Source organism: Drosophila innubila, assembly GCF_004354385.1.
Source record: "Drosophila innubila isolate TH190305 chromosome 2R unlocalized genomic scaffold, UK_Dinn_1.0 1_C_2R, whole genome shotgun sequence".
In the NCBI taxonomy this organism is placed as follows: domain Eukaryota; kingdom Metazoa; phylum Arthropoda; class Insecta; order Diptera; family Drosophilidae; genus Drosophila; species Drosophila innubila.
The window spans coordinates 25092478-25116349 of NW_022995374.1; the positions used below are offsets into that span (position 1 = coordinate 25092478).

Here is a 23872-nt window from a genome sequence, read left to right on the forward strand (position 1 = left end):
CGAGCAAAAGAGTACCTTGAATGATGCGTCACACGCGACCAACTGCAGTCAGCCAACACCATGATGCTCTCTCAGCCCCAATTCCGCTCCTGCCCCGCATTCTGTAACTGATGCTGATGCAATTTGCGGCACCTCTTGAAATTTGGCATGTGGACGACAAAGTGCCGACAATTTTTACCAAACAAAATGTTTAGCCTTATGACAATTTGTTTACACATATACACATATACCTACGTATTTGATAAGTGGTACATACATTTGGATTGGCTCGATTTCAAGGTGCCCTTGCCAACTGTTGCTGCTGGCGATGGAGCTATAAACACGGCTACTTGAAGCGAACCGGTTCCAAAACTCGTGCTTTTCAACAATGAGTAAAGACTGCGAGCTTTAAAAATAAATTACGCTCTAATCCATTCAGCTCAAAAAATCAAAGTGAAAAGCCAATAACCTACGGATTTGACCTTTGGTCAGCAATTAAAATAATGTGAATTGGTAATATCTTTGAATAGCTAACAATTTCATAGTCCAAGAAGTCTGCCCAGTTTTGATTGAGTCGAGCAAAACGCTAAAAATACTATCAAACATCAAGTGCGAGTCTGACTAATACATATATGGAATGACCAAATACTGATATGGCAGCAATTTAACGGCTGATACAATAGAGGTGTGTCAAAGATATTGGGGGCTCGTCCAGCTCAGATTTTGCAGAGGAAGACAACAAAGACCAATAAAAGCTCGGGAGTTAATTAGATTTAAGTGATAACTATTAAACCCCTTTTCAAGTTCTTCTCCAACTTGAACGTTAATCTCAATTGAGTACATGTATGAGCATAATAGCGCCTTAATATATTTATTTATATACAGTACATGTGTATATGAACTATTCAGAATGCTTCCAAACAGATTGCGAATGAGGCAGCTCTTGTATCAGAGCAAAGAACTGAATTAACGTAAATTGAGTTCGGTCATCCAGATTTACTCGCCACTGCGAATTCATGGCGGAAATCTTAATTGAATCGTGTAAATTAGAACTAAATATATAGTTAGAACAATAGTCGTTCCGACTCGTACTATGTACATATGTTACACTATGGACACGGTAAAGTATTATATATTCCATGAAAAAACGTGGAATTAGTTCAAGGTGGACTATAGGGTAGAAGATCTATTAACATACTCGAGTAATCAATGGTCTAGGAAATGAATAACATGCAAATAGAACAGATGCAATAAGTGTAAAGTAGAGTAAACACTCTATTAAAAACAATGGAAAGTGCAATAAAAGTTAATCAACTTGTTTACTGATGGGACTCCTTTTAATTGGCTTATACTCGTATGACTATGTGAATCTGATGCTTGTCTCAAATCGAGTAAAAATGGTATGAATACAGTTGACGCTAAGGGGCTTGTCAAATGAATATTCACTTACTATTTATTAAAATATACTATATATACGTATACGTTACGTGAATCTATTTTAATTGCAGTCAACAGGGGATATAAATATAAGCATTTCCGAGCACTGTTAATCACTAGTGTGAGAAGTATGCAAAACAAGCTTATAATGCTAATGTTCATATAATACTTTGGCAGGACTTATGTTCGAACTAATTATAGCAATTTCCTTCAATCCATTTCAAACTCAAAACTAATGTTTAATAATAAAAACTTAAAAAATAACCATAAAGTGCACAAAGTAATTTAATATCTTTTAACTGGTTTCAAATAATATGTGCGAAAGTATGTAAAATGTTGGTGTTCCTAAAATTTTAGAGATTTAATATTTTCAAACATATTTTATATGCATTTTTATTCAATTCAACGATATTTTAATTCAAATTAATAAATATTTAATTTTGTCAAATCTCTTAAGAACTTTTTAGACATTTGAAAGCAATGGTTTCTTGATTCATGAACACCAACAAATGGATGTGGGTAGCATTAGCGCTGTTAAAGATTTGTAGAAAGATACACAAAAAAATATTATGTACAGCCTAAAGATATGCTTTAAAATCTTATGTACAATTCACTATGGTCCGAATGACGATTTTTTACGAATAAATTAATAACTCGAGAACGAATAAAGTTTTTTTGGTCTAGCTTTTTGCATTGGACCTATGATATAAATACGCAAATGACCTACAAAAGTGGGCGTGGTGCCGCCTTTATTTTGGATTCTGTGATATGCAAATTTTTTTGTTTTTCAAGCTAACAACACTAAATTTGCAGGACAGGCGTGTTACTATGCCCTTAACGTGTTGGTAAAATTTGATCCAAATCGGACAACTATATAATATAGAAATAATTGGAATAATAGGTTGAAAAGTCACTTTTTGTACAAAAACCATGCTTTTTCCGAAATATCTGACCAAACTGAACGTATATATGTGATATTATGCTCCTCACATTCTGACAATCAGATGTCAAGATCAGAATACTATACTTTTTATTTTCATAATGTTCACGGTATAAAAATCGGTCGTTAACTGACTTTTTGTATAAAACAAGAAATTTCTATTTTTTGTCGATTGTAAAAATTTAACATTTATTCAATACGTAAACACAAGTTTTTGTAATTTACGCCAATGAGCACAATAAAATAAGCCAAAAAATCATAGTTTTGGTCATTTTGTCACATGTGTTGTCGCCACACTTTAAACGACTACGCATTTTATAACGTGAGGTTAGCTGCAATAAAGTGAAATTTTGAGAAATGCGCAAAAAAGCGCAACTTGAGCTAAACAGTACAATTTAAGAATTCATAAATCTTCAAAATGCATAAAGTCAGATTGCTGACAAGTGCTGACAAAATTAGTTATCTCTTTTCAAAGATTTTTTTTTTTTTCGAAGCAAGTTTTTAAATTACAAATAACAACATATAGCACGTTGATAAACATCGCAGATATACAAACACAAAGTACAAGCCACAATAAATATAATCCATGATAAATTTTCCTAAAAAAGTTTTTAAATTAGACAATTCAAATTAATCTTAAAAATGAGAATATCCGTTTCATGTTAAAATCTTTCTTTGTTAAAATCAACTGATTGCTAAACAGTGCTGGAAAATGTTAAATTTTTAGTTATGCAACATTTGAGCTGGATGTATTTTAAATGCATCGCCATCAAAAAATCGCTATTTTGAACATGTTTATAAAATGACTTTATTCCAAAAGAATCTTCATCCGGACCATAGTGCAATTGCACTAACGACCTATTTTTTCTTTGTGGTCAATAAAATATTGTATATTATAGTATTCCGGTCTTGATATATGTTGGCCAGAATGTCAGGAGCATAATATCACTTATATACGTTCAGTTTGGTCAGATATTTTGCAAAAAAAATAGCGTTTTTATACAAAAAGGGTCTTACAACCGATAACTCCTATTTGTTCGTTTTCGATCAAATTTTACCAACACGTTATTGGCATAGTAACACGCTCGTTAATTTATTCCAAAAAAAATCGTCATCCGGACCATAGTGAATTGCTTTTAAAAGAAGAGCAATAAATGATTTTAGGTATTCCACAAAAAGTGTAATGCTATCAAAAAAATATTTTGTAAAGTTACTACTAGTTTTGTTAAGTTATAAGGACAATTAATTTGCAATCAGGAAATAAAACCAAAACGAATATCGAACGCTGTTTCGGTTTTGGTTATGCTCGACTTTTGGTTATCGGTTACAGGATACGCAAAATCCTTTAATATCGGTTTCGCAACAGTTACTTATACCAAACTGTATAAATCAAAATCTTAGAACTTGAATATATTATATCTTGATCAATATTCTAATACAAAATTTCTTTGAAAAAAAATGTTTCAATGAATTCATTCTGTCATTTAACAGTTATACATGAATCGGATAAAAGCGGTTGTTCCAGCTTGAATCATTTCGGCTACAGTAACGGTTACCGATTTCAATCTGTTAATACCGGCTTCTGTTTTGGTAACTTTATTATTTTTGAAGTAATGTGAATGGACCTCAACATACTTATATTATCAAACTGTTTTAGGGTCTCGCTCGAAACACAATTAAAATTATTAAGTTTTATAATAAATAGATACAAATAGTTAATAAGCTATGCTAATAATACTCTACCATTTAGATTACCTGAAACTGTTTCAAATTTAAATTATGTCATAGATAGCGCGCAAAATTGATGACGTTATCTTCAGAGCACAGCATATATTTATATTTAAGGTCATGATATGGCGTCATTAGGTATAATGTGAAAGCTTATGACTAATAGACTATAACCGGCAAATGACAAAATTAGAATCGAGAAACTAAAACTTAAATCACGGTCATGGAATACAAATCGAGTCCATCAAAGCTTTTGTTTGTTTGGCGTTTGTTTATGGCGCCGATGGAAGCTTTTAAAACTCTTCCACAGAAAAGGTTTATAACATTAATTGAAGAGTAAGCTCGTTTCCAATACATATTTAGTATTCCTTTTAAAGAGTTAAGTAAATATTAATAACTATTATCAGGTGTGCCACAGAAATGAAAACCAACCGAGAATCCAACGTATGTGTGGTATTAATAATACAGAACAACGGCAGAGCTACCAAATGCAGTTGTTGAAAACAAGCAACCATTGCTTTCAAATGTAATATTTATTGAATTGAATTAAATTATTATTTAAATTGAAAAATAGTGTATTAAATACATTTTTAATGATTTTGTTAATTATAATTATATAAAATATTATAAATTATATTATTATTAATTATATAACATATTCCTCAACCTAAAAATTAAAAAAAAACAAAATCTCTGACATTTAAGGAAAACCGACATTTCGAACTTTTGTTTTTGAAAAACACCTGATATACAAATTTAGAATTAAAACGAGCTAAAAATAAAGTTCGTATGTAATAGTATTAAAAATATCGTTTATTAATAGATACGGCTTAAGCTTTTTATTTAGTTAATATAATATAAATAGTCCATATAAACACCCTTTAATTGTATTAAAATAATTTGAATGTGTTGCAAACCCAATGACATAGTGGACGAACATCTTGCTAAGTTTAAGAAAAGCTGATGAGAAACTTTAACGGTTAACTTGTCTTCCACTGAGTAAATAGGTACAGTCTGACACTCTCCCATTAGACAATGATCCAACCTGCCGTCCCGCCCCATGACCGATCCAAGACACACTCGTCTTTAGAAGCTTAAAGCTTTCACACAACTACGCTCACAGCTTTTCTCGGTCTCTCTTTTATTCGCTTTGTCTTTTTTTCTCTGTGACCAAGCAGGTGCTTACTTCGCAGTGCAAAATTTCTCACCGAGTCAGTTTGAATCAGAATCTCAGTCAGCGAACAACGTTGAGTCCAAGCAAATCAGCAAACCAGCAAACATGACAATTGGTAAGTCTCGACTCTGTGTGTGTTTGTGTTCTTCTTTAAGTTGTGCGGGTGTCTTCAATGGATAACGGAATGAAAGAATATTGGATTAGTTGACTTCACATCATATATGCATACATATTTACATATATGGTATGGCTATAAAATATTTGTGCTGGCTACTTATAAGAATTGGACCTTCCAATGACACCGGCTGCAATTCACATAGTGTATTTATTTGGCCTGCAGCCAAGAATACTGTTTGGCCAACAACTTTTTCAAACATACGTGAAAGTTCTATCGAGTTTCTACACTTTTTATTATGACCTGTTTATAAAGTCAGGTGAAGTACAGTTGTGCCAGTGGGCTATTGTAAACAGATCACTGAATTGAATTATATTACAAATAAAGAGAAACACAATTCTATTACTAACATCAGTGGAGGCTACGCCTTTAAATTTTAGAGCACCTGCATACCATATACAGTTGCCACTTTCACAGTTTGGTCATTCAAATTCAATTATCATACTTTCCGAAACATTTAATATTTATAGCCATACATACTTTTATGTATTTACTTTCTATGTATATATATGCTCTTTTTTTTCGCCGCTGAGTCACCAAAATTCTCAAAAAATAAAAAGAAAACAGCAAACACTTTCTTATCCCCTTTGAACTTTGACAATAATCAATATAAGACAAATGCTCGTACTTGACTGTAGGTTGACCTCGAGGTGCATCACAATGATGTCATTTGCCACAATTGCTGCTGTGATATTTGAGCAAACGTTTATTTGTTATTCATTCTACAAACAGATACAAATCAACCTAGCATACATATAAACAGCTTTTAGCTTATAAGAATCTAAGAGATACAAAAAAACATTTGTGTTCCCATACAGACAGAAAACTTGCTAAATATTTTTTATTTTGTTTTGCAAGTCAAATACTTGAACATTATCTGGCCTGTTTGTATCTACATATATATATATATATATACATACATATATATATTATTTTTTAGAGCTCCGCTCAATTGAGAGCTTAGCTCTGCGGGTAGACTCTAGAGAATGCCATTGGAATTAGTGCCGGCTCGACCGAAAATGACATCATGCGAAATGACATTAAATGCGTCATTGTGATTAGTATCAAAACAACCCGAAAGCACAATACATATGTTTTCTCTCACACTCATCATCTAAATGAAAAACAAATTTATGATACTGTCCAGTCTTATATCAAATATCATTACTCAATATTTATTTATTTATTTGTTTAACGACAACAAATAGTTCAACATTAAAATTAAATCGATTTTTAATAGTGGGAAAATAGGACTCTGACGAGTTGCTGATACTTCCAGCATATATATATTTGTAGTTGTATCATAGTAACACATTTGTTCATTTTCATTGCTTTCTTTGCAATTTGTTCATTTAGTTTCCCTAAGTATTTCGTTCACTTAGTGCAATTCAATCTGTTTAATTGTACGTAGTGTCAACATCTATCATTGAATTTTATTTGGTTTAAACTTAATTTGATATCCACTCTCGTTTGGTAATTTAAATTTAGTCAAAAGCTAATTTTAATTTCCTTTTTGAATTTTAATTACAGAAGTCAATACTCCCGATAAACTGGAATACCAGTTCTTCCCGGCCTCCGGGGCAGTCTTTACCTTCAAGGTGCGCTCACCGAAGGATGCTCACCTCGCTCTCAGCCCAGGTCCCCAGCAAGGTCTCCCAATTTACGAGATTTTCATCGGCGGATGGGAGAATAGCAAGTCGGTCATTCGCAAGGATGGTCAGAAGCCTGAAGTTGCCGAAGTGCCGACACCAGACATTCTGAATGCTGGTGAATTCCGTGGCTTTTGGGTGCGTTGGTATGACAATGTTATCACCGTCGGTCGTGAGGGCGATGCTGCAGCTTTCTTATCTTATGATGCCGGCTCATTGTTCCCGGTGAACTATGTGGGCATCTGCACGGGCTGGGGTGCCAGCGGCACATGGCAGATTGACGGTAGGATCAACATCGTTTGAAACATGTCATCAGCAATTTCTTTATTTTTATCGCAATTTACAGAGGCTCCAAAATCGTCGCCAATAGGCTTCACTGAGCCAACTGGAAGCGGACCCGGTTCCTGGGTAGCCGCAGCTAATGGCGAGGTACCCACAAATGCTCTCCAGGGCGGTTTCGACAGCAGTGAGCAGTTATACATTGCACGCGCCCGTCATGAAGGCGACCTCATTCCCGGCAAACTGCATCCATCCCATGGCGTGACCTACATTGCCTGGGGAGGCGCTGAACATGGCCACAACGAGTACGAAGTTCTTTGCGCCGCAGGCGGCCAATGGGTGCCCGTCGAGGCTTCTAACATTCCACCAAACGCCTTTCCTGCCGGCGAGACAGCCGAAGGCGAGCCGCTCTTCATCGGACGCGCCACCCACGATGGCACCGTTACAGTTGGCAAGGTTCAACCCTCTCACGGCTGTTGCTACATACCCTACGCTGGCGAGGAGCTGGCATACAAGGAGTTTGAAATCTATGTCTCAAACTAAGGTCAGCTTGAGTGTAGCTATCTTAACAACTCCAAGCAGCGCAATTTTACGAGTATTTAACTTAGTTAAACTCGGCATCTTAGATGTATCTTGAGACTCACGCACTGGAATTCGAATATGCAACATCTGCTGCTTCCACGTCTTACTGACAGCTATATAGGCATTTTCTAAAATTTGTTTCTTTTGTTTATTTAATTAATTTCTTTCTATTGTTGATGAATCTCAAAATTGAATAGCAATAGTAACTCTTTATTTTATACATTTTGTAACTTGCAAAATTTAACTAAAGTGTTGTTAATAAATTTTAAATATAAGCATAAAAAGATTTTATTATTATTCACAAATATTAATTCTGAGTGACATATGTATCTTTTGTTCCGCATAACTTCACTTATTCTGCAGTGGTATTAAGGCATTTAGCAATATGGTTTTTGAATTAAGAGAACAGTCCAAACCTCTTGAATAACTTTGAAAAACCGATTACGCTCACAGCTGATTCGATTTGTATAATTACTCAAAATACTACAGGAGCAGAAATTATTGTAAATGTAAATATAATAGTAAATGAGAGCACTGCTGCCAACTCAACTAATTATCTTTTAAGCCAGTTGTCGGATTGGGATGATCGATATCGTGCTGTAAATTTTGTATTTTTGATAAAAATAATAAAAAAATTTGGCAATGCGCCGAATGCCGAACTTGATATCCGAGATTATATCAGAAATTTTGGGGTATGGAAAGACTTTCGTCACTATACTTTTACCTTGTAATCAGGTGTTTTTTTGTAAGATTTTAATTTAACAAAAAATAACAAAATTTTTAAAATTGCTAACAGCTTATTTCCTGTCACATCATTAGCAAACTTAATATAATTAACAACCTCTTACGATCAATGGGACAGGAGAGACTTAGAAGTCTCCGGTTGCTGTCAATCGAATATATCTAAATATGGTAAAAAATTACCCATGATTTTGCTTCCATAAAAGCTAGAAAGTAAGGTATTTATTGAATATTTGCTATCTCTATCTCTTATAGTCTCTGGGATCTATATACTCTTGATCAGCATCATCGGTATAGCCATGTTATCGAGTTGGAGATGTATCCTTTCCGCTGTTCCATACATTCCAGCGAACACAATATACACTTTTACTTATTTTTGAAGTAACGGGTTTAATAACGTGAAAATATCGCAATAAAAAACCTTCCAAACAAAATTCCTAACCAAGTAAAAGTCTAGAGACGAAAGTCTCTCCATGCCCCATAGTTTCAGATATCCAATTTTGTGACGAATGATATTAAATTTAATATGTAAATAATTTTAAAAAAAATGTTTGGGATTCGGCACTGCGATTAAATCCTATTTTTAGGAAAATGGGACACTTTTTATGTACTATTAAAATAATTAAACATAGCTAGAGCCAATTTGACATAAATCGTCAAAATGTAAGGTAAAAACAAAACTTATTTCACCTTCAAAATTTTACCTAAGCACCTTTGAAAAAATTTAAAGGTACGCCCAAAATCTCTTACAAATACCTTTCCAACGATATATAGAATCACACAAAAAACCTCTACACGAGGTAAAAATCTAGTGACGAAAGCATATTCCAGCCGCAAAATTTCTGATATCCAATTTTGTGACGAACAAAATACAATTTTAAACAAAAATATAAATTAAAACGAAATAAATACGAAAATGGGCATACTGCATTGTGCGCAAAAAGTGTGAGCTACCACGAACATAAAAGTTTCTTTTTGCGCAGTGCTGAATGCCAATTTTCGTCTTTATTTTGTATTAATTTATAAACAAAATGGGTACTAGAGCCTATTAGATTCGTGACAATTATAGTAAACTACTTCGAACACCTTTATCTCCGAGACTATTAAATTTAGAGCAACCAAATTTGGTGACAATACTCAAATTTATTTTAAAATTTTGGCCACGCTCACTTCCGCCCACTTAAATGATAAAAAATCTAATAACAACAGCTATTTTAAAGCTACAGTCTTGAGACTTAGCACACGGGATGGGGATGAGTCCTGAGGCTGAAAATTTCATCGAGATAATCACCTGGATCTCAGAGACTATAAGAGCTAGAGCTACCGAATTCGGTGGCAATACTTTTATGTTGCGCACGCAGATCAAGTTTGCTTTAGAATTTGGCACGCCCCCCAATATTCCTGTAATTTCAGCACACGTATAGATTACCATCTTCATGATGTATGCTGAAAATTTCATTACGATCGGATAATAAACAACGAGTATATAAAGCAAATAAGTTTCGCTAGGAGGAGGAGTGGGAGTAACAGCAGGTACACATGTTATGTTAATGTTATAATAAGATAATATAATTTTAGTTATACATGTTACATCAATGATATATTAACATAGTATAATTTATGTTAGACAAGTTATATGAATGCTATGATAATTAATTTTATGTTAATATACATTTCTTTTGTTAATATGTTTGATGGTGAGTATGTTAAATTTTTTTTTAATTTAACATTTTTAAAGTTAAAAGTGTCAATAAAATTAAGCCTCTGTACGAATTGAAGTTTATTAAGTATTTATTTATTTAATTAATGGTCATTAAATCTAACTGCCGCTAAGATGTGGGTAGCGAGCATATAACAGTCGAGTGGGCTCGACTGTAGTCCTTTCACACATCACTGCGAGCTAGCGAGCCGGTGGTAGGCGCAACGAGCAGGGGCCAGAGCTCCCTTGTTTCATTTAAAATTTGTGTATTAAACTTTATTTTGTTCGTCACAAAACTCGACTTTATCGGATCAATGTATCAATCAACGCGAATTTTTGATAAGAATTTTCTTAAAACTAGTGGGCTTCTCTCGCTTCGCTCGCTTATAAAAAATAAAATATTTTCCCAAAAAGCCCCAACGGCTCCATCAGCTGACAACATTTAAATTTTTCCCCTCCCTCTTACACACTCTTATCTCATGAACCAGGTGAGTTACCAAATATCTAAGTTTGTTAGTTAAGACTAGTGATGTGAATCCAAACTTTAGATCGAGTTTTATATCGAAATAGTAAATCGCCAAAAATAAGCATCGAGTTGTCGATGTATCGGAAAATAGTAGATCGAGTAGCAAATATCGAGCTTTTTCAAAAAAAAATTTTAAATTGAAAACGTAACTGTAACTACAATATACACCCATACTTTTTAGGTATCTTATTTTTCTAGCTGTATATATTGCTAGTCGCCTTTCGCACCCTTCGTGCTGAACTAACGCGAACTGCACACATCATTAGTTACCATATGGTAACGCTAGTACCAACAGGGTACAGGTTATTTCTAAACATTTAATTCGCATTTCGTTATTGTTCATAAAATATGATTTTTTTTTTAGATCGAAAGTCATGAATGAATTTTTGTTATTTAGGAAATCAACCCTCAAAGAAGTACTGAGTACTTAGATCCAGGGACCATAACTGTTATGAGGAATATCCAAAAAAGTCACTTTTAATGGTTATTTTAAGACTTTTATTTTATAAATACAAATTAATAGTTATTTTTATTTAAAAAAAATAAAAACTAAAATTAATCATTATTTTTGATTTTTATTTTATTAGTCTTTAGTAAGTCTTTCAAGTCTTTTTTGATGAACAATTTAAAAGTCTGTAAAGACTTTTATTTCTGATTTTAAAATTTTAAAAGTCTCAAAAGACTTTTATTTTCAAGGAATAAAATAAAAGTCTTTAAAGACTTTTGTCATATGAAAAAATTTGAATAAAAGTCTTTGTGAATATATCCGCTTATAATCAAGATAAAAATTTCAAAATTACACACTTGGTTTTCTTTTATTTAGACCAATTATGGAAAAATTTTCCCCTATTACATTGTAAAAAAAAAGTACTGAAGTAGTTGGAAAAAAATAAAAATTATTTTTTGAGTCCAAAAATTTAAAATTTAAACATCTTTATTGGATTAAGAGGTATGATTATTGCAACAAAAAATTGTGAATTGATCCCGCTGTGCGAAAAAGAGCGTAGTTGGCTAGTAGAGGATAAAGGTTCATAGAATGTCGCAGGTTTTCCTGGTGTTGTAATTTTGAAAGTTTTGTCTTGTAAAAGTCTTTAAAAACTTTTATTTTATTTATCAAAATAAAAGTCTTCAGTCTGTATAGACTTTCATTCAAAAAAAAAAATTAAAGACTCTTATGAAAGATTAATAAAATAAAAATCAATAATAATTATTATTCTTAATTTTTTTGATCACAAATAATTCTTAAATGTTATTTAAAAAATCAAGTCTTTAAATAACCATTAATTTTGATTTTTTTCTTTTAAAACTCAAATTAAAGCTTACAAAATTGGATATCAGAAATTTTGGGGCTAGAAATTGCTTTCGTCACTCGACTTTTACCTCGTGTAGAGGTTTCTTTTGTGGGATATCAGAAATTTTTGCAATTGCTTTTGCTTTTGACATTGTATTTTTATCATTAATGCAGGCAAATAGTAAAATATATAAATTAAGATATTGAACGTATTTCATATTTAAAAAAATTGTTTTCTTTAATTTAAAAGAAAAACTAGGGGGCTTCGCCCCCTACTCGCTATGCTCGCGTTGCTACAGCCGAGCATACTCTACTGTCGGAGACCCCGTACTTACTTGGATTTCGCCCGATCGGTCCTATGACAGCTATATGACATGGTGGTTCGATTAGAACCAACTTTAGTCAGAATATATAAGTCTAATTTAAATGCATATTCTATTAGTTTGGTTACGATATCTCGAAAAACAAAAAAGTTTTTCATACCAAGACTTAATATTGGACCGATTGGCTATATGATATAGTGGTCCGATAACAACTAACTTCGGTCAGGATTTTTAAAACTGACTTAAATGCAAATGCTATCAATTTGGTTAAAATATCTCACTAAACAAACAAGTTTTTCATACTAAAACCTTATTTTGACCCGATCTGTCCTATGACAGCTATATGATACAGTAGTCCGATTTGAACCAACTTTAGCCAGGATATATGAAACCAAGTTAAATGCATATTGTATCAATTTGGTTGAGATATCTCATAAAACCAAAAAGTTTTTCGTACTGAAACATGATTTTCGACCGATAGAAAAATGTATTTATTCACTTAACAGGTAATATCTTCCAAACCCTCAACCAAAATTTTTGTTTCACATACCAAAAAACGCGAAATTGTACGTTTTACAACATAATAACAACATAACATAATAACAACATAATTTAACATAATTTTAGAACCGTTTTGTCAAAAATCGCCAAAATGTAAGCTTAAAAACATAATATCACCTGTGAAATGTTACCTGAATACTTTAGAAAAAAAGTTTAGGGTACGCATAAAAGCCCTCGAACATACCTTTCCAATGATATGTAGAACATATCTGTAGCTTCTATGGTTTGGAAACTGTTGGAGTTTAGTCAATTTTAGCGGGATTTAGCGTTTTCCCGCTAAACTAGCGGAAAATTGAAAAAGTCGTAGAACAAACATTTCTAGATTTTCAAAGAGGAATAAATCCCCATCATTACATCTAAGCTTTTTTAACGCTTTAATACAAACAGACAAACAAAGAAACTAACTTTTCATTTCATTTTGAAAAGTCCACTAAAAATTTCAAATTTATTTATATTTTGAACCAGTTAACGGATTTGGGTCATCGAGGTATCAATCGACGCGTATTCTTGATAAAAAATTTTAAAAAATAAATAATTTTACCAAAAAGCCCCAACGGCTCCACAAGCTGCGATCATAAAAATTTTTCGCCTTCCACTTACACCCCCGTATCTCATGGCCCAGGTTAATTAGAAAAAGTTTTAGTATGCCATTTTGTAAGTTAGGACTAAACCTTTCGATCGGTATATAACTCGATCTGATCGGACAGTCGTAGCAAATTTTCTAATTTAGCTGTATATATAGTTAGTCGCCTTTCGCACCCTTCGTGCTGCTTTCGTCACTAACGCGAACTGCCGTCCGCAGTGATAACAAAGATTTTGGTACATTCAAAACAAAAATTGAACTTCTCTTTATGGTTGTTTTTTTATGTAGCTATTTTGAACAATAATCATTATTTTCAGAACCTGCTTAGATCAACTAATTAAGGAGGAAGAAATTGAAAGTTTTGGAAAAACATTGACTCGATTTACCTTCTTCCAACTGCCAAAGGTGGAAATGAAAGTGGCGAAGATAATGCCACATAAGATGAAGGTGGTATCGTTGATGATGCTAGTCGTAATCGATTGATGGTCATGTGGATCATGTAGACAACATGTTGATCAACAAATCAATCCCATCAAATCGTCATATGCGAACAACTGGCGACTTCTGAGAGTTCGCAAGTTAATTTTCAACCGGTTGTTCCTATGGCAGCAATATGATATAGTAACACGATTTGAAGGAAATTTGGTCAGGATGTATAGAACCAACATAAAAGCATATTCTGTGAGTTTGGTTGAGATATCTCAGAATATATCATGGCGGAGTCCCCTTGTTGGATAAAGCTGTGTTTATTTAACTTTTTTTCAAATATTTGTATTTTGTAGTATTAAGAAAACCTGTACCCTGTTGGTAGCGTTATACAGCGTTACCATAAGGTAACAGCCGCAAAAATGGTGCATTCGATTATCCTGACAAGGACGGAAAAAATAATGTTTCTTTCAGATTCAGCGACTTTCAGTTTATAATTCCTGAAAGTTTCATGAAGAAACTCGAAGAAAAGTTGCTCAGGAGTATTCGGGTTAAAATTGTCAATTTTGTTGTCTAGTGCAGTTCGATAATTTCTATCAAATTTCCCTTAATTAATTTTGTGTAAAAGTAAATGGGGATTTACACTAAATGGTATCGTTACTTATATCGTTTTCTCTTACATTTCTGTGTTTGTAAGAGCTCTCAAACAAACACGCTGAGAGAAGTTCGGAGGAGTTTGACGGAAAAATATATTTGGCAATTAAAGAGCTAATAAAACAATGAAGCCATAACGAGATGGACCTCGAGATAGAATCACTTACACATAGTGCTCAACATACATATGTATATCGAGCCCTATTTGCTGAAATTACGCAAGCTAAATTTTTCCCAAATTGTTTTTTTTAAATATTCATAAAAACTAAACCAAAATATTAAACTTTTATTGTATATATTTAAGGAGATATTTCCCTGACAATTATAGCATAAGCGACAGACGACATACGACACACGATAATTAAAAAAGTCTCTCCTGTACAATTTGCTTTTTGCCGGTTGCGACTTTTTTTTAAATAGGGCTCGACAGCTCATACAGTGGCTCACAGTTTATTTGACCCATAGCATTTTTTACTATAATAGTTTATTTAGTTTATTTTCCTTAATACAAATTAAACAATGTCGTTTAAAGTTTAACATTCATTAAGAAATCTGCGTTTAAGTATTGTTTATAGCTCCTTCCTATTAAAAGATAAATATATTTAAAATTTCGAATGTGTAAGTGTAGTGGGTCAAATGATCTGGTAGCCACTGTACATGTGTATATAAAGAGATTAAGCACCATACACTATACACGCCGATAGCGCGTGTGTGTGTCCTCTCTTCTTTTTAAATGGCCCAACGCTGCCTTAAAAATATTATCTCTACATTTTTTTTCAACCCCAATAATAAGCATAAATTTAAATTTTGACTTTTGTTTTGAGTGCGACCTGTTGCTTGATACTCCTCGTGGCTCCTGAGTTATAATTCATTTAATTTCGAATGCTACTTAAATTTAATCTATATAAGTATTTTTGTGATAGGGGTGATTGTCGATTTCCTACAAACCAGCTTATTGAATTATTTATAAATAGCATTTAGTGTAATAACGTTGGACTTATATTATTTATAATTTTTACCAATCAATTCCTGATTTACCGCTCAACTGAATCCATACTCTTTACACAAATACTTCAGGTCGTATGTATTCATCTAAATCTTTTTTCCAATCATGGCATATCGGCTAATTAATTAAAGTAAAATCTGATAATCTTTTGCAAAATTTTAATTCGCATTTCGCATTTTTATTTTTTTGATTGTTGCGGTTGTTTTTTGTGACAGTGGAAAAACAAATTTTTTTTAGAAGTCGGTTTGTCAAATTTGGTTGCCATAGATCTTATAGTCTCATAGATGTAGTTGTTTATAGAGAAGGACGGACGGATATTTTATACCCTTGCAGGGCCCTGAAATTAATTTCTACGTTTAATGACTATACTGATATCAGTCAAATTTTCTTCAAAATTTATAAGACAATATCAAATACAACTAGTCGGAAAGGCTATAGTAGACATCCCGACCATAGGATACCTGTTACTTATTACCCTATATATAAAATTACTTTAATTAAATTACTTGTATTGCTTTGATAACACTAATTCGCCATTACTGCCGTTCTACTTGTCCGATCTTGCTGCGAGTCATTGGGATAATAGATATTAATAATAGTTAACGTTAATTACCACAAATAACGTGGTGGCTTTTCGCGATTTGCGGCTGTTCGGCTGTTGATGCTGATCAAGAATATATATACTTTATAGGGTCGGAGATGCCTCCTTCTCCCTGTTACATACATTGCAACGAACACAATATACCCTGTTAACTATTATTATGTATTTGTAGTGATATGATCCAGCCGGTTCCAACTCGTACCCAGTTTTACGTAGAATAAGACACGGACATGGTTGCATCGACTTAATCATCGTCTTGTTCAAGAATATATACATATATCTGCCACGATTCCTTTGATGCATAACACGTCTATTAACAAAACTATAATACTCCATGCAAGAGTATTAAAATGTTACTATAGCCCATTATTCTAACTTTCCCCCCCTTTCCCCCTTGGAATAAAATAACAAAAAATGCTAAGTGGCTTCCGTAGGGATTAACATATTTCATCGAAAGAAAATTAAACAAGAGAATTAATATTCAATTTAACAAAATGTTTCTTAATTGTAAGTCTCAAGGAATTGTTTGACCACAAACTGAACAAAAATAAACAAATACGTGTAGACAGACATGTTTATGACCACTTTCTGTTTTATCAGAAAGGCCCCTTCAATGTGTTATCAAATTCATGCTAAAATAAATTAAATGCTAAAATTATAATAATTTCATTTTATGAATGGCCGAAAATATTAGAACCACTGTGATTGTTTAGAAGATACCCTATTTTCGCTTTAATCTTATTTCCATTTCTGCATATTATGTTGGAATGCTATCAAGACAAAGGTGTTTGTTATGACTATTCTCAGTATCAGTACAAAAAGCAATTTTATACGCACGATATGTTATACCGTAGTTATCAATATAAAGCTGTTTGATATGCATTTCGAAATCCTTCAATTGCAATACCTTCAATAAAAGCTAAAACGCAAAACACAATGACAACCTTGCAATGTAAATATTATTAATGATTGTTGTTCGCCAGGCAATGCTGTTTCGTATGTCCTGTAAAGTTATTAATGATATTATAATCATTAAACGGTTATGCACAGGTATGTACAGTTCCTACCCCTCTTTCAGCACAGGGTATAACCAAAGTATAATACGGAACGCGTAGTATTTAGGCTATATTTGGGCTAATCAAAATTGAGATAGTACACTTTTAATTGTATTCATATAAATCACTTCTTGGAGAGATCGTATAAATATGTCAGTCTATCACAGCTCGAGCGATTAGCGAAATGGTATAAAAAGAGGCAAAAATTTGATTCAAGACAACAATTGCCATTGTTAATTTGTTAAAATGGGCAAGCTATTAGCGCTACTGGCGGTTCTCTCTCTTGGCCAAATAATTGCGGGCGAACGTAAGTGTAGTTAAAAGTGAAATACATAATTTTAATTAACGTTGTTATGTTACCAGGCATTGTCAACTGCTATTGGGGAACTTGGGCAAATTACCGAGCTGGCAATGGAAAATTTGATGTATCCAACATCGATCCCAGCTTATGCACACATCTGAGTTATTCATTCTTTGGAATCAACAACAATGGTGACATTCAATCGCTGGACACATGGCTGGACTATGACTTGGGCTTCATAAGACAAGCAGTAGGCTTGAAGAGCCGGAATCCCAACCTGAAGGTTCTCGCTGTGATTGGTGGTTGGAACGAGGGCTCGGTGAAGTACTCGTCCATGGCCGGCGACTGGAACAAACGTCGCAATTTCATAAACTCCGCTCTGAACTTGCTGCGTAACAATGGCTTCGATGGCTTGGATCTTGACTGGGAGTACCCCAACCAACGCGGTGGCAATTGGGCAGATCGCTCCAACTTTGTCACTCTTCTGCGCGAGCTGAAGGAAGCGTATGTATTGTGTAAACCAGATCGAGGCCATTCCCACAACCCACATCTATTTCCCATACTTACAGCTTTGCTCCCTACCGTTATGAACTGGGTATTGCTGTCGGTGCTGGAGAGTCTATTGCCAGCAGCTCCTATGAAATTGCTAACATTGCTCAGCAGGTGGACTTTATCAACGTTATGACCTATGACTTTGCTATGGCCTCTGATGGAAAGACTGGATTCAATGCCCCACAATGGGCCGTCGAAGACTCCATCAACTACTGGCTCAGCCAGGGTAAGTTTACCCAGCGGAGAGTTACTTCAGCTTGACTTTGATCCAATTAATCAATAGGTGCCCCGGCTCATAAACTTGTGCTTGGAGTCGGTACTTATGGACGCTCATTCCAACTGTCCAATCCCTCTCAGAACTGGCCAGGAGCTCCGTGCCGTGGTGTCGGTAATGCCGGCGCCTACACCGGTGATGGTGGCTACTTGGGATATAACGAGATTTGCCAGTACAACTGGCACACCGTTTTCGACAACAACAATGCCGCTCCCTATGCCTACTCCGGAGATCAATGGGTCAGCTATGATAATGTTCTCAGTGTGCAGTGGAAAATGGATTTCGCCCTTCGCAAGAACTTAGGTGGCGCCATGGTTTGGTCTCTGGAAACCGACGACTATCGCGGTCTCTGCGGCGAGACTTACCCTCTCCTTAAGACAATCAACAGAAAGTTGCGTTGGTAAATTCGACATAAATAAAGAACAAGTATAAAACAAATACAAACACACAAGTCAGTGACTCAGGGACTCAGTCTGGTTCTTTTTTAACACAAGTGTTGTAAATATATTTTAGTAAGACCAACTTTTGAACTTCAACAGATTAATAATATTACAGACGAGCGCACGTGACAGTATGTTTTTTATTCCAGTATCTACACTAAAGTATTCTGATTATTTTCCAAAAAAAATCTTCTTTGCAAGGTAAAAGTATAGTGACGAAAGTTATTCCATGCCCCAAAATTTCTGATATAAAATTTTGTGACGAACAATATTCAATCACTGCGGACGGCAGTTCGCGTTAGTGACGAAAGCAGCACGAAGGGTGCGAAAGGCGACTAACAATATATACAGCTAAGTTGGAAAATTTGCTACGACTGTCCGATCAGATCGAGTTATATATTGATCAAAAGGTTTAGTCCTAACTTACAAAATGGCATACTAAAACTTTTCCTAACCAACCTTGGTAATGAGATACGGGAGTGTAAGTGGGAGGGGAAAAATTTAAATGATTTCAGCTAATGGGGCTGTTGGGGCCTTTTGTTAAAATTTTGTATTTTTTAAAAATTCTACTTAAAAATACGCGTCGATTGATACCTCGATGACCCAAATCCGTTAACTGGTTCAAAAGATAAATAAATTTGAAATTTTTAGTGGACTTCTCAAAATGAAATGAAAAGTTAGTTTCTTTGTTTGTCTGTTTGTATCAAAGCGCTAAAAAAAGCTTAGATGTAATGATGGGGATTTATTCCTCTTTGAAAATCTAGAAACGTTTGTTCTACGACTTTTTTAAATTTCCCGCTAGTTTAGCGGGAAAACTCTAAATCCCGCCATAATTGAAACCTCAACCTAAAACCATAGAAGCTACAGATAAGTTCTATATATCATTGGAAAGGTGTGTTTGAGGGCTTTTATGCTTTTATGTGACGAACAAAATTCAGTTTAATCTAAAAATTTTAAAGAAAAATAAGTAACAAAAAAAAAAGCGAAAATTGGCATTCGGCACTGCGCAAAAAGTAATTTTTATATACTAAGAAGCTCACCCTTTTTGCTCACAGTGCACAATGCCAATTTTCGCTTTTTTTTTGTTAGTTATTTTTATTTAAAATTTTTAGATTAAACTGAATTTTGTTCGTCACAAAATTGGATTTAATATATACATTTAAAACAAAAACAAATAAATTAACAAAATTACATTCTGCACCATGCGCAAAAAGGTTGAGCTTCTTACTACATAAAAATTAGTTTTTACGCAGTGCCGAATGAAATTGTATTTTTTTTTGTGTTCTTTTATTTATTTTCGAAACTAGACTTTTACCTCGTAAAGTTTTTATACCCTGAGCCCATTGAAAAGAGTATAATGTGTTTGGCAGAATGTATATATAATCTTGATCAGGATCAACAGCCGAGTCGATTGAGCCATGCCCGTCTTGTTGAACGCGTCGATCTCAGAGACTATAAGAACTTGGTATGTACAGTGGGGAGCAAAAATGAGTACATGTTCACAAACCTTGTACTTCATCGCCCATAAAATCTAAAATAGTGAAGCAAAACGAACAAATCTTTTTTTCACTCAATAAGTATTGAATTCTTAATAAAATTGTGAAGATATAAACAAAATGTAATAATATTCATTGATCATAAAAAAACAAAAACGTAACCAACTCGCATGTACTCATTTATGCACTTTTCGCATTTCCTTTACTTTCGATCTTTCAATTTGATTTATCAGATAACGGAACAAGATCAACAGTTAGTTTTCTATTCAGTATGCATTCTTCTTACATATTTTTAAATTTGACACGTGCTTGTTGGATGCAGAAGCTTATTTAATACCTTAAATTAAAAGACATTGCTCAGTGCTTTAAAAATAAAAAAACTTTCGAACAGCGTTGAAAATAATGTTTTGTGCCTGACTGAACAAGGCTTATCAATTCGTTTGATATCGGAAAAGCTGAAAATAAGTCAGTCTGTGGTGATCCGAGTGCAAAAGCGGCGAGGTGTTGTCCCTCAACAACAAATTAGAGGTCGCCCTAGGCTGCTAACAGACGCAGACGCCCGAATTATGATGTCGGAAATGCGAAAAGACAAGATGCTAACACCAAAAGACACCTCCGTGGCCATCAGTAAGGGTGTGAGTCGATGGACAGCAAGGAGAGCCCTTCGCAATATTGGTTACATCTCAGCTATTAAAAAAAGTAAGCCCGCGCTGTCAGAGAAAAATGCCAAAGCGCGCCTAAGATTCGCCAAGTGCCACAAAAATTGGACAAAGGACGATTGGAAGCGGGTGATCTGGTCTGACGAGTCCAAATTTAATCGTTTTCAGTCGGATGGAAAGCAATATTGCTGGCGCAGACCCGGAGGCCGAATTCAAAGGCATCACGTGAAGGAAACCGTTAAGCACGGAGGCGGCAATGTAATGGTTTGGGGATGCTTCACTTGGTGGAATGTTGGGACATTACAGAAAATTGATAGTATTATGAAAAAGGAGGACTATTTTAGTATTTTGCAAGTCCAACTTCCCGATTTTGTTGAAAAGTGTGCCTATCCTGAGGCCGATATAACATTCCAACAAGATGGAGATCCAAAGCACACGGCGAAAATCGTCCAGAAAGTGGTTGGGTGAGCAAAATTTTAAATTAATGGAGTGGCCAGCGCAAAGTCCCGACCTCAATCCGATTGAGAATTTGTGGGCAATCGTGAAGAGACGGCTCGGGAAGTACCGAACAGTGCCATCAAACCAAGGAGAGCTTTGGGAACGTGTGCAGGACGAATGGAGGCAAATTCCTAAAGAAATAATCGAAAACTTGGTAGAGAGTATGCCAGGCCGAATGAAAAAAGTCATTAAAAATAATGGCTTTGGATAAAATATTAAAAAAAAATTATTTTCTATCATTTAGCTAAAAGTGCATAAATGAGTACATGCGAGTTGGTTACGTTTTTGTTTTTTTATGATCAATGAATATTATTACATTTTGTTTATATCTTCACAATTTTGTTAAGAATTAAATACTTATTGAGTGAAAAAAAGATTTGTTCGTTTTGCTTCACTATTTTAGATTTTATGGGCGATGAAGTACAAGGTTTGTGAACATGTACTCATTTTTGCTCCCCACTGTAGGTTCCAGGATACCATACGCAGATCAAGTTTGTTTTTATTTTGGATCGGACCACTATATTACACAGCTGCCATAGAAACGATGCGTCGAAAATGAAGTTTTAGTATGAAAAAGTTTTTTGTTAGATGAGGTATCTTTACCAAACTAAAAGAATATGCATCTGGTATGGTATTACACATCCTGACCATACTTGGTTCAAATCGGTCAACTATATCATATAGCTGCCAAATGAACGATACGTCGAAAATGAAGTTTTAGTATAAAAAAAGAATATACATTTAACTTAGTTTTGTCCATCCTGACCGAAGTTCGTTCATATCGGCAAGGGGCCCTACTTACACTCTGGCTAACAAAATTTTAACTTCCAAAATCCATTCAGATTGGTATCACATAACATAAAATAACAAAATAAAATTGACACTCTGTCGAGCTCAAATTTTTCACACCAATTTGCGGGTACACAAAGGTGAGCTATCTTCATTGTTGGTATATTTGGTAAAAAAAAAAATTATTTAAAATATATTTAATGCCCTTTTGCTAACTTTAAAAAACAACGTAATTTCATTTCATAATTTTTACATTTAACAGCAATCATTGTTCATTTCTAGGGCCTCGACAAAGCCATTTTTGTGCTTTTAGGTTGTAAAAAATTTGTAAAACTGTCTTGGATAATAGAGTCGGTCAATTTGTATGGAGTAACAAAAAATTAATTTTATTTCATAAGCTCTATTTTGATTTTAGACCGATGGTTTATTGGGCAAACCTTGTTAGAATTCGTTGTTTTATCGCAAAAAAAAATGACCTACTCTACTGTAAATTCTTTTTTTTAAGGATCTTGTATGCTGAGTGCGCAAGAAAGGTTCGTTTTTGTAATAATTTTAACTTATATAAAGTTTAAAATGACTACAAAGACTAATTTCACTACGAAGTTTATTGCTCATAGGAATGTGTGCTCTCTAAAAGTAACATAAAAAGGTGGTATTTCTGAAAGTATGCAAGCAATGCTTTCAAATAACAAAAATATTTTGGTATTTTTTTAAATTTAATGAAATGTATTTTTAATTAATTTATTAATTATATAAAACATGCCTAATATAACACATACAACTCGTAAATTTGTTAACAGTTTGTTTAAAAATCTCTACAGGTTTAAGGCAGGGTTTGTGGTGAAATTATAAAAAAAAAATTTTGGCCCCCCCTTCGCACAAAGCTGCCTACGCCCTTGTCTTATTATATTATATACATTAACATAACATGTGTACCTGCTGTTACCCCAACTCCTCCAGACTGTGCGTACCACGGCGTGCAAAGCGAAACTTATTTGCTTAATATATTCTTGTTTATTATCCGATCACAATGAAATTTTCAGATTACATCATGAAGATGGTAATCTATACGTGTGCCGAAATCTCTACCTATTAAATTGGCCAAGAATTGGGATATTTAAGTTTTTTGTCGATTACAGGAAAGTTCGGGGGCGTGGCAAAATTCTAAAGCAAACTTGATCTGCGTATTGTCACCGAATTCGGTAGCTCCAGCTCTTATAGTCTCTGAGATCCAGGTGATTTTGTGTCCTCCATGTATCATATTTGTTTCCGTCTGTTTATTAACCGATATCGATGAAAATTTCCGCCACAGGACTCATCCCCTCCATCCCGTGTGCTAAGTCTCAAGGCTGTAGCTTTAAAATTGCTCTTGTTATTAGATTTTATATCATTTTCGTGGGCTGAAGTGGGCGAGGCCAAATTTTAAAATAAACTTGATGTAGGCCAACATCTTC

General features: G+C 34.1%; 2 protein-coding genes across 2 annotated transcripts; both read left to right on the forward strand.

Annotated features, from left to right (window-relative positions):
• The first annotated feature begins 5269 nt into the window (after positions 1–5269).
• Positions 5270–8227, forward strand: LOC117784975 (C3 and PZP-like alpha-2-macroglobulin domain-containing protein 8). The gene is made up of 3 exons (XM_034622841.1): positions 5270–5373; positions 6964–7365; positions 7429–8227. Exons 1-3 carry the CDS (start codon positions 5364–5366, stop codon positions 7902–7904), a joined length of 888 nt encoding a protein of 295 aa, XP_034478732.1. The 5' UTR covers positions 5270–5363; the 3' UTR covers positions 7905–8227.
• A 9353-nt stretch (positions 8228–17580) lies between these two features.
• LOC117784591 (chitotriosidase-1) lies at positions 17581–18974 on the forward strand. The gene is made up of 4 exons (XM_034622356.1): positions 17581–17716; positions 17773–18214; positions 18280–18488; positions 18546–18974. The coding sequence occupies exons 1-4, from the start codon at positions 17656–17658 to the stop codon at positions 18938–18940; spliced, it is 1107 nt and encodes a 368-aa protein (XP_034478247.1). The 5' UTR covers positions 17581–17655; the 3' UTR covers positions 18941–18974.
• Positions 18975–23872: the final 4898 nt, after the last annotated feature.